Raw genomic sequence first — 12722 nt, forward strand, 5'->3', positions numbered from 1 at the left:
GATTTGTTATTGTTGCATTCCTGACTGCTAACAGTAGACTCGTACAGAGGTTCAGTGCACAACACTGATGTTTCTGTTCATTTGCCAGATTAAATCTTAAGATATTATTTGTGTTTCTATCTATAGCGCAAGTTCTCACGTTTGTTTTACACTATTCCAGCGCTGTGATTAATAATAGCCACGACAGACGTTCTGTCAGAAAAACTGCCCGTTTATCGTGAGGAGGAGACCTTCGGAGAGAAAATAAAGTGTGCTGGGAATTAGAGTTCAGACTGTGCCTGTCCACCGTTGAGTCTTCTTCTCAAGCTCTTCCTCCGGACTGCACAGTGTCCCGTTAACTGCCTGCATAAATAAGCTGGAGTGCGCTGCTTGTGGACGGGCCTGTGTGTGTTATATGTACGCGCCCTCGCAAATGATATTGGTGACCATACGGCAATAAACCACAATCATAGTCTTAACTGTTTATGGGGTGCGATTGAGGGTCGACCTGGTGGGACTTTTTTTCCGACGCCACCCTCCCTTATCAACATCAATATAACAACACGGGTTTCTCCGTGTGACAAACATAGGAGGTGGGCAATTACAGGAACGCTGGTCTACCGCACACACCATAAAACTTTAACACACAAAACATGTGCGCGCGCGCCTCTTGCTTGTGTATTTTTATCTTTGTAGGGTTGCTGTATGGAAGTGCTGCTGTGCCTGAATCCAAAGTCTAGCCTCAGTGAACATACAAATGTTTTGGATCTTAATTTTTCAAATAAAATCTAAATTTAAGCTAGAAAAGTTTTCTCAATGATACTTTAAGATGGTGGTAAGATGGTGCGCATTCTGTTTTTGGCAGTTTTTTTTTTTTTCATTTTATTTTATTGTGTGTGTGTGTGTGTGTGTGTGTGTGTGTGTGTGTGTGTGTGTGTGTGTGTGTGTGTGTGTGTGTGTGTGTGTGTGTGTAGGGGGCGTGGGTTGTTTTCTTGCCTAGGTTGTTGTTTGCAGGGGCCCCGTTACAGACAAGGGCATAAAATTTTGGCTCTTATTTTTAAAGAAAATCTAAAAAACCCAACCAAAAAATGATAATAAATATTTTATGTATATGCATATTTTAGATAATGGTCTGTCGGTGATCATTCTATCTTTGGCAGTTGCAGCTTTTATTTGAGGGGCTGTTTTGCTTGCGTGGTCGACCATGATGTGTTTGTTTTTAAGGGACCCGTCATAGGCAGCGCCATAAAATATGGCTCTTCGTTTTTCCAATAAAATATATTTAATTCTTTAGTTGCAAAAAAAAGAAAAAAAAATAGAAAAAATGGAAAATTAAAGAAAAAGAATAAAAGACAAAAACACATATTTGATGATTTCAGTATCTGACGTTTAGATCATGGTAATATGGTGATTTTTTGGGGGGCTGGAATGTCTTGCTTGCTTGGTCGACTATAATAGGCCTGTTTTCCAGGGTCCCGTCGCAGACAGTGCAATAAAATGCGCAAACTGTCTGGATTTCTGCACTAATTACTTTATTACTGCAACAATTCCGGCGTTTCAGCCCAGACCACCCATTTGTTGCCAGGGCAAGCACAAAGACGCAGCGGAAAGCCACAAATCCAGCCATTGGACTACTTCTTGCCATTGGCCCTGTGAATCTCTTTAATCGCGCTCAGTTGAATTTCAAGTTTCATCAACAATTCGCCTCGTAAGGAAATGAAGGGAACACAAGCAATCGGTTTAAAATATAAAACAAGAATATCCTGGATTTGATGCCCACACAGGCTCAGTTACATGGCAGTATGTGAAGCTTATTTTACTTTGAACCGCAGTCTTTATACGTACCGCGAGGCTAGCTAAAAACATTTCGATTTCAGAGCTGTTCTTAATTAGTTCAAGCAGACAGATAAATAGACTACACCAGCATAATAACAAAATAATATTGCGCGTAATGATGCTTCAAAACTAACAGCTTGATGGCAGTCTGCCAATGTGGAATGTGTGTAACATAAGCTGGTATCCGCATAGAGGAAGTGATTGTCAACAGAAGAGCAGCGGTGCTGCTGTGACCACTAGTATCCAGCAGGCGGAGGCAGTGTTCCGACTAAAACTTCCAATGCCACGCCTACGTGAACCTTCAGCAATGAAACTAATTAACACCACTGAATGGGTCATCGATCCTAGAGCAATCTGACTGACCGCAGGGCTCGCTGCTTTACAGCAAATTTAAGCAAGAGGGGATGTCTCGTCTGCTGACCATTACTATAGGCCAAAGGAGATTTCTTCTATAAAGAACTGCCCCGTTTCGAAGGAAGAGATTACTACGACCTTATCCTCCATCAGTGGACTCGAGTAGGAACAAGAAACTTCTTCAGTAGGCCTGTGTTTATTCATTATAACAGTTTAATAACCGTTTAAGTCTAGTGTGCTTAATGCACTCACATACATAATCAATCAAATTTCCCTTATGCATAATCAGTGATCAGACCAACCTGTCCAAGAGATACTGAACGAAACGTTGAGGCCTTCAATCAGTGTCTGCAGTGGTTAAGTTAAACCTGCCCAGGCATATATTTCTGAAGTTTTCCAGCTTTGACTTAAACCGTAAAGGCAAAAAAAACTTACGTTCTTTATCTACACCGCACTGTACCACAGTATAAATGAATAAAACATGATTCAGGCCAACTCGAGTCTTCATAAAGCTCATAAAGCCCACTTTAACAGTACCCCTCACTTACTGTAGACTACAAAAGCGTTCAAAAAAGGTTCTTTGACTTGTAAGTGTAACAGAACCATTTTGTTGCTTTAACTATTCTTTAAAGAAGCATATACATCATGTTGTGTGTGATACACAATATCAATCTAACTATGCACAGAACCATGCATTCATGGTTCATTGCGTTATTACAGCTCTATGTATAACCATTGCCTTAAAGAACACTTGTAGAATCACCTTTCACGGTGTACACTGTTTACTTAAAGACAAGAGTTGTTGCATTAACTGGCTGTTCTTACTGTATAATTACAGACAAGCTACAGTTCAATGTTCATCCATTAAATGCAGTTACTATCTTGGTCACTTTAGAAACATGCATTGTTTTAGCTTGAAAAGAGTTTTCAACCTATTTAAATATTACTATTAAACTTAATTAAACTTTTACACTTCTAGAAATGAAGGTTCTGTGCTGGTATATGTTTTGTTCCTCAAGGTATACAAACAATGTAAATGTTCTCTCAAAGGTACAAGAGTGGTTTTAAAGTCCAACTGTGTACCTTAAATGAGTTTTTCACAGGTAAAATATACATATTTGTACCGTTTTAAGACGATACAATAAAACAAAAAGCCTGGAGAGGAGACGATGTGTGTTGAGTCAAAACAACTTAGAAAATATATTTTTAATGGATTATGGTACAATTATGTTCTCTGACTAAAGGTACTGAGAAGTACCATTGAGGGTGCTATCCCAGTGACAGTTTCACAGCTTTGTTTCTAAAAGTGCATTTGACGTTATTGTATTTGAGTACAATCAGAGGTGGGTAGCAATAGTCATTATTTTCTCAAGTAAAATATTGATGATTTGTTCCCTCCTGAGTATTGTGAGGAATCACTCAAGTATATTTGTGAGCAAAGGATATTATTCAGTTGCATTTTAGCTATTCATTTTAAGTAAGTAATTCCTTTTTGTGTGGAAATTTTTGTTGATGACAACGCAGTTTTACTATTGGTCACACCTCTGACTTTGGACCTTTAGCATTTCATTTCAGACCAAAATAATTCCAAAAATGGAAGAATAGAGCGTGAATAAACCTCAGTTCGCCATGACGTCGCAAGCGCTACTCCGTATCCTGATGAAGTTCAGATCCTGTTTTTATACTCTATGTTATGTTTGCGTTATCACTGCATTTTCTGGAGCTGTCGAGCTGAGATTTGAAGATTTTCCACTGTTTACAAGTCGTCAATCTGTATTTATGTTACGTTTTCAGTACTTCTTGGATTAAAAGAGTGAGAAAGTAAATGTTTGTATTTAGTAATGTCCAAAAGAACCTAATCACTTAACATTCCCACTGTGACTTTAAGAAATCCCATGCAAAAATGATCGAGTCTCTGCTGCCGCTAGGGGCAGTACTGAGCCTTTTCATTTTAACCCAGCTTCCATTATCTCCACTCCCCGCTGAGGTGAACACCCCGTCTGCCTAAATAATCAAAGCTATTACTGGATCAACGACCAAACTGACCTCAGATTTATGTAGAAAGGAGTCCGCTACTACCACAGTGGGTCTCACACAGAAATAACTCTGCACTGCATTACAGCAGAACAAACGTAGTCCCATTCTATGGTCTCGTTCTGAGGAATGAGGCGTTGTCTGGAATATTCTCCGTGCACATTTGTACATTGAAACTGGTGATTAGTTTTATTTCCTTCTGTCTCGCAATGGTTCATGTCAAATAGGCTCATGTTTCCAAGTCAGGGCTTTAGAAAAGACGCTCACATTCAAAAGCCTTGCAGCATACAGGAGACTTCCGTGAGGGCTGGTTTTCAGTGCTCTTTCCTGACCCCACGACCCGCAATACATCAAACCCGAGGTCAACTCCAGACAAGCAGGGCCATTTTTTGTGGTCTAGTGCAAGATGTTCAAGTGGTGCCTATAAGGATCAGCACCTGGGTTCAGGAGGTTTAGTGACACCGCCAACACATCCCATTCCAGAAAGCCATGGCCATTTGCTGGTCAATTTTTGCTTTTATTTATGGTTTTGGTGCAAACCACTGACCCAAAAGCGTTCTGGTACAGTTAGACATAGCGTTGAACTAGCAAATGAGCCAGAAACCACAAATCTTCAATGGTACATGCTGGCATAACGTGGAGAAGCATTTATATAACTCAACATTGATCAAGTATGCTGGAAAAAATGTCTTATGATTCAGTCGTGTAAATCAGTTGCACGTTAATAACAAATGCTACACCAACACAATTATTGCCTTTCATTTGACTTTTTTGGCAAGAACTGTGTTGATGTAATGCATTTTTTCGTGTTCAACCCCACTGACACATCTGCATAATATACATTCAGAGCATAATTTTTCAGTGAACAATGAATGCAATCATTCAGCTTCCTAATATGCCTAGCACTCGTTTATCTGCACTGCACTAAAGGGTTCATGTCATGGTATATCACCAACTCTTAAGTTCATACAGTTCATATATGGAGCTGCAAAACAGCCTATATTGAATTGTGTTGTCTGACAAACACACTTACATCAGACTATATTCAGCTTTCAGCAGCTTAATATTGACCATGCACATTGACGTTTTAAGGAGTGTTTCAGCCTGATCTGCTTTTTAAATAAGGTACATAAAAACATTAAATAAAGTACAATGCAGGGCAGCCACTCAGAACACGTCTCATTTACATAAATCATTCTTAAAGGCACAGTTACAAAAAGAGCATGTTTAATTCTAAGGGATAAAGACAGGTTGGAAAACGGCCATGTAGAAATGGAGAAATGTAAAATGATGGCAATTTCAGCACGAAATATGTACAAACGTCATATATGGACATCATGGAAATATACATACATATATTCAGCATGAAATGAGCCCTTTAAGTTTAATGTACATTTGTCTATTCTTCAATAAGAATGCATCGTGTTTTGGGACATATGGTTTGAAAGCATACAGCTGTGGTTTCTTAGACCGCTGATAGATAGATAGATAGATAGATAGATAGATAGATAGATAGATAGATAGATAGATAGATAGATAGATAGATAGATAGATAGATAGATAGATAGATAGAAAGTCGCAGGAATAAACATAGCATGAAACAGAATACATACAAAATTTCACAAATGTGATAAAATTCCGATAAAGCAGTGAATAAGGAGGAAATGAAAGAGCTCTGCTGGATACAAACTGTGAAAGATCAAACGGGGGTCCTATCAATTCATACCACTTACATAAATATGGGGATACCTCGTTTTAGCCACGAGAACTGAGCATTTTGCTAACATCATATCTCTTCAGTAAGGGCTACTTGCGCAACATCACGTCCTGAACAGGACTGTGCACAGCTCTGTCTCCGTGTCTTATAGCTGATATGGCCGGAAATGACACACACACACACACACACACACACCTCCAAATGAACAATGGCAGTATGGAGCTCATTTACAACCCAGAGCAGTGTGTGTGTGTGTGGGTAGAGGGTCATCCATCAAACGCCAGCGTGCTTGTGCTACTGTGGGCTGCTGCCTCTGCAGACACCATAAACACCCAATATACGCCTCAGCCGCGCTCATTCACACTGCATGCGCAGAGGAAAAACCCAACAAGAGTGTCGAATAGCTCCATCAACAGAATCCCAACGAGCGTTTAAAATGATAACAGTGTGCACGGGTAGGATTTGTAGTGTACCAGGTGCTGGATTCGGAGTCAGACAGTGGTCTCACCTTGGTGGTGGCTTTGTTTTGCGCAGGAGGCACGGGCCTGACTTTTTTGTTGTTGTTGTTTTTCCTCTGCTGTTGGTTGAGATGGACATGTTGTTTGGGTAGGCCACCGTCTTTTTATTTCTATAACATCCACGAATAAAATAGTCCCATGTTGATTTTATAAAGTTTAGCTTGTTCTTGGTCAGAATATGGACAAATGCAGCATACGCTTAACAACAACAACAACAACAACAACAACAACAAAACAACAATAATAATATAATAATAAACTCTGTGCATAATATATGCTTATATATTTAAGTTTAATTTATGAAAAGAACTGATAAATTTAATAATGCATGTCCAGCATTCGGAAGATGATCTGTGTTCATCAAAATTCGTTGACTAGTTTTATTCGTTTTTTTGAGTAAAACTGTGGTCCAAGTTTTCTCCCGTTTTTTTTATGTTGCAGGAGTTTATAAATGTCAGCGATCAGCATTCAGTCTTAAGTGTAACAGACGGTGAGCGAGGCTTTGCATCGTGCCAGACACGTTCACAAAGACACGGCGCTGGAAGCTTCATCAGAGAGAAAGGCCGATAACCATAGACTGCTTTTAGACCCGAAACTGCATGAACAAGCAACCTTCTCAATATGAGATCATAAACAGAAAGATAGCAGAGTCACCGAATTCAATGGAAACGCTGTACTTTATCACACAATGTATGGCTCACATTTGGCTCCCTCTTTAAAACAGATGCAGCTCCATTAATACATTTAAATCAACATATGGGATTTATTTCAATTTAGCTCTGCAGGAGAACACGTTATATTTTTTGATGACAAAGAAGCATTTTTTTATTATTATTGTTATTGTTGCCTATTTCTGATTAATAAATCCAGTTGCAATCGAGGCGTCCCTTCATAAAGCAATTCATACATTTACAACACAATCAAAACATTTACAGTACAAATTTACATTCAGTAATTCTGACTGAAATTAATGAAAGTGACGTTCAATGGAAACAGTTAATAACGTTAAATGTGTGTTTATACTGAATCGTAACGACTTCCACTGAGCTATTCTATGAATAAGCACATAATTTACACAGACTGCCCTGTACACGAATCTCCAGCACACACAGCCTAAAATAGCATTTAAACAACACAGCAATAAAAATGTAAATAATACACAGTTAGAATAAACTGTCTGGAAACAAACGGAGAGTAACGAGGCAACCGATGAATGTGGAGGAAACGGAATAAGCACTGATTCGTTACATTTAATGAGTCCATGTTCTTCTGCGCGCTCAAATAGTGAGAAAAAACAGCAGTTCTGCCTTTTTGTAGAAAAATGTGTAGGACGGAGTGGGTATTTTTGAAGAATGCCAACACCCACATGCTCTATATACAAAGCTCCTGTGCAACGGCAGAACCTTTCGGTTTGTGTCTCGCAGCCTTATTCATTTTTAAATCCTCTCCTCCACAAAGTCTCCCTTTTCGAAAAGCGAAAATAATGCAGAGTGAACGAATATTTGATCCCCAGTGTCGTCCTCGAGCATATCCGGTCTGAAATTCTTGTTAAGGTCAGTCCATGTATTCCCCCAAACAAAATATTTTTTATAAACGTATTTATACATGGACAGAAACTCTTCACGGTGAGTTCTATGTTGTTCCCTTCTCCCTGGCCACATATGATCTAAGAGAGTGTTAGATGGTTTAAATGTGTTCTTAGGGCACGAAGCTGTCAGACCTTTTGGCGAGTAAGATTGATAGCGTGCAGGCTTCCAGGGCTCTTTGTTTGGAATATAAGCAATAAAGTGCTCATGGCCTACACCCGCTTAGCTGAGCTCTTCTCAAGGCAAAAGGAAGGGGAAAAAAACCCACATCACAGCTGAAAACAGCTCTGGATTTATACGTTTATCAGGCATTCATAAATATGAGCTATAGAGAGCAGACAGGGCGTCCAGTAAGCATTGCTTCAAATTCTCAAAGTCACTGTAAGGTCAGAGAAGAAGACAGTATATAAGCTATTTTACATGCTGTTTACATGGCCTTTAGTGTAGGAGTGAAGCTTAAAGGGAGTTTGGCACTATTAGATTGAAAATGAAAAAAGGGAGATTTTTAAATTAAATAACAAAATAAAGGTCTTATGAAAATGAGCTCATAATGATAGATAGATAGATAGATAGATAGATAGATAGATAGATAGATAGATAGATAGATAGATAGATAGATACCCAAATATATCCCAGATATAAATGTATATAATATACACTATATCAACTAAATATATATTTATGCATAATATACATATATTTGTGCACACATGGATGTGCACGTGACGGGAGGGGCTATATCCCATTTTTGAGCTTTTTTATTGAATTATAAAAGCCACACACATTTGAGTTTTACACACAGTTAAAGGCATCGATTTGGGACAAAGCCCATGCAGATGCGCATGCGCGCGTCAACATTTCCAACCGGCATGAACTGCTGTAGTGAGAACTGCGCGAGTCCACGCGCTCCTCCCTTTCCCAATGCGCGTTCACGCGCCTCTACGTTTCTGCCCCGCGCGCGTGCCCCGTACGAGAGCGCGCACTTTTCTAAGCAAAGTTGCGGTAAAACCCGTGAGCAGGATGAGCACGTTTCTTTGGTCGGGACGGTCGTCGCGTGCTGCTGGTGCAGAGAGTGAGCAGACGGGCTGGCCCGCAGTCCGGCTGCAGTGGGAGACGACGAGTGGGGGCGAGGAGACGGACACGCTGTGGCTCAGATAGAGCTGTCTGCGGAAAGAGCCAGAGCTTCTTATGATCTACCGAGCGGCGGACAAACTGGCCATAAATGCGCGAATAAACTGGCCCGTCCCCGAGCGCGAGGCGTTCCTCTCAGACTTCTCTCGATCAATCACACAGACAGTGGCTTCTTTTGATTAAACCCCAAATTGTCATTGGACAGAGGTAATCATGTGACAAGCAATACGGTCCAATTTCAACCTTGTCTCCATGAAAGCAATAGTTTAATGGTATCGCCGTTCCCACACGGCCGTAATCAGCAATATAGTTTTTTTTATTTTTTTTATTTTTTTATTTTTTTTTATTTATTATTTTCCCCCCACCACACACACTGTATTTCATTATTTCTTCTCGAGCCATAAATCCGTGAGCGGTGACTTGTGAAGACTCCTCGGAGATGAATTACGAATTCGAGCGAGAGACGGGTTTTATCAACAGTCAGCCGTCGCTCGCTGAGTGCCTGACGTCCTTTCCCCCTGTCGCTGATGCATTTCAAAGTTCATCAATCAAGAGCTCGACGCTTTCACGCTCGACACTGATTCCTCCTCCTTTCGAGCAGACCATCCCGAGCCTGAACCCGGGCAGCCACCCTCGCCACAGCCGCCCCAAGCAGAACCCCAATGGCTCCTGCCCGCTGCCCGCCGCCTCCTTACCGCCGGAATACCCGTGGATGAAGGAGAAAAAAGCTTCAAAGAAGAACCAGAGCTCGGCTGCAGCCACCACTGAACCTTCTCCGGTCTATTTCTCTCCTCAAGGTAAAATGAGAGTTCTGCCCACTTTAATGTTGCTTGTTTATTTGACTTTTTTGTTGTTTTTAAGAATCTTAGTCTGACATCATTCAACTAACGTTTGCTAAGTCAATTTAAAGTTGACAATTTAGCAATTAATGACCAGTAGATCAATTTTAAGGTATGACTTTTCCAACCAATGTCTGATTAAGTCCATTTTAAGCTGATATTATTCAACTAAGGTTTGTTACTCGGTCTAAAGTCGAAATAATGATTATGGGGTCTATTTTAAGGTGTCATTTTTGCAACTGAAGCTGACTTTATTAAACAGTAGTTTGTTTAAAAAAAAAAAAGAACTGAAATTAACTGCGCAACCATTCATTTTTACAAAGGGATCGAGTTTGGTGTTGCCTCCTCAACTTCACTCGCGCTCCTCGGGGCGTGAATTTTAATATTTGACAGTAATGAAGAGTGATAGATTGAGGTATTCCTCAAGTCGGCAGCTGCCGTGTTCATTAATCTCCTCTCGGGCTGGTCACACCAGACACATCGCTGCGCTCTGGCTTTTGGGGAGGCCGAGGACACAAATTACTCCCAGCGCCGTGGCTCGAGTCCCACAAACAATTTATGCCCCCCCGAGAAGCGCCATATATTTGACAAGTTTGCGAGGTGAGCTGTAGAGCCCACTGCGCTGTGTTGTAATTAGTGGCATCTCTGTAATATATAACGCAGTGATGTGATTTCTCCTCCAACAATCCTCACCCCCCTCCTCCACCTCCTCCTGCTTTACAGGATCGCCGGAGCTCTCGGATGGAGGCGGCGGGGCTACGACCCGCAGGCTGCGCACGGCCTACACCAACACGCAGCTGCTGGAGCTGGAGAAAGAGTTCCACTTCAACAAGTACCTGTGCAGGCCGAGGCGGGTGGAGATCGCCGCGCTACTCGACCTGACCGAGAGGCAGGTGAAGGTGTGGTTCCAGAACCGCAGGATGAAGCACAAGCGCCAGACGCAGTGCAAGGAGAACCACCACGGCGAGGGCCGGCAGGCCAGCCTGGAGGCCTCGGCTGACGGGAAAGCGCTTCTGCCGCAAGCCTCTTCTGGAGCTCTCTCGGAGAGGGAGGGCTACGCGTTCCAGCACAACGCATCGCCTCTCCAGCATTCGCAGAATGGACACAATGGGGATGCACAAGGCTCTACTGTTTCTTCTTTGAACAGCAATGAGAAAAATCTGAAACATTTTCCCAACCCGTCACCCACTGTTCCTCTCTGCCCAGCAACAATGGCCTCGGACAGCGCATCTGCCCCGGACAATGGCTCTCCCCCGGCCCTGGACTTTCACGTCTTCTCCTCGGATTCCTGCCTTCATCTTTCAGATGCCATATCCCCGAGTTTGTCAGACTCTCCAATTGGTTTATCAGCGGAGACTTTTGACTTCTTCTCCGAGACGCTCACAACTATCGACCTGCAACACTTGAGCTACTAACTCTAAAAAAAAAAGTTTCAATCGCAAAAACAGGAGTCGCTATCTTTCTCACGTTGATGGTCAGTGTGTTTTAATTATGACTTTCAAACTAATAAAAACTAGACCTAGACCGTTAGCTTACGATGTGTTCAGTTTAATTGTTCGAAATTGAAAGATCGTTTGTGTTTACAACGTTAAAAAAATGATATTTTTCTCGTTTTTATTTTTGTATCATTTCCACCCCTCGGCCGTCTGCGCCGTATTTTCCTAGAATAAATTTTTACCTGTTATCGAAGAGAAAGCAGGCCGCTGTGTTTTGCATTAATTTGAATAACCCATTTGTAGTATATGCTGGGTCAGGCCAAAGGGCTTTGGTCAACCGTAAATGTAATTTTGTGTTATTAATTTAAAGAGAGAGAGAGAGAGGTGAATGGATACATTGGCAGGTGCTAACATAATATTATTAAGTTATGTAGGTGATAATAATATTTCATACATTTTTTTGCAGTTACGAGAACTTTTTTAAAGCAGGTGTTGTTGAGCTATTATAAAGTGCACATCCAGACCCTCTGTACATATATTCCCAAATACAAGCTTATTGCAAGTAACCTCCACACGGGCTGAGCAGTTTTATATAAGCAAAACATAGGCCGAAATATATATTACTTGCCTTTAATGAGATCGGCAGAGGCCTTAACTGTTGCGCTGGGTATTTAGATGCATTTAAATGCGCAGAGAAATCATTTTAAGGAAAGCGTCCGGAGAGATGGATGTCCCTGCTGGTGCACAGCCTATAGAAAATAAACTCTGAGTGTATCGGAAAACGCGGGGAGTTCCCTGGCCAAGAGCTGTAACGTTTAGGAGTTTAGCAATTAAATTTTATAGCCTATTAAACCTTCGACACGGGCCTAGTGTTGAGGCAGCAGTCTAATTCAATCTGCTCCCGAGAATGTGCACAGACTTCAGCTTCAAACCAGTCAGCATTATTCAGCTTATATTCACGTGGTTTACAATTTGTTCGGGAAATCAAAATTCGTAGACTTCTCGATTTTTAAAGTTGGAGTAGATTAGCTATTAGCTATTATAGAAACACACACCTTATGTACACACACACATACACAAACTATATATATATATATATATATATATATATATATATATATATATATATATATATATATATATATATATATGCGCATAGGAACCACATATTTTGCCTATTGCTCCAAGAATTAATAATTTAGGAAACAGCTGAGACGAGTTTTTGTCCAAAAAAGCTTTCTTTAGGCTACATTTACTAGCCACGCTTGTACCATACTGGTACTTATGTTCTT

General features: G+C 41.0%; 1 protein-coding gene across 1 annotated transcript; it reads left to right on the forward strand.

Annotated features, from left to right (window-relative positions):
• Positions 1-8996: 8996 nt before the first annotated feature.
• Positions 8997-11689, forward strand: hoxa2b (homeobox A2b). Its single transcript, XM_017721101.2, has 2 exons — positions 8997-9952; positions 10718-11689. Exons 1-2 carry the CDS (start codon positions 9595-9597, stop codon positions 11407-11409), a joined length of 1050 nt encoding a protein of 349 aa, XP_017576590.1. The 5' UTR covers positions 8997-9594; the 3' UTR covers positions 11410-11689.
• Positions 11690-12722: the final 1033 nt, after the last annotated feature.

The sequence above is a fragment of the Pygocentrus nattereri genome, chromosome 3, assembly GCF_015220715.1.
Source record: "Pygocentrus nattereri isolate fPygNat1 chromosome 3, fPygNat1.pri, whole genome shotgun sequence".
NCBI lineage: Eukaryota > Metazoa > Chordata > Actinopteri > Characiformes > Serrasalmidae > Pygocentrus > Pygocentrus nattereri.

Coding starts and splice junctions, on each gene's coding strand:
- hoxa2b (XM_017721101.2), top strand. CDS start 9,595: ATGAATTACGAATTCGAGCGAGAGACGGGTTTTATCAACAGTCAGCCG. Junction 9,953..10,717: donor GGTCTATTTCTCTCCTCAAG/GTAAAATGAGAG, acceptor CCTGCTTTACAG/GATCGCCGGAGCTCTCGGAT.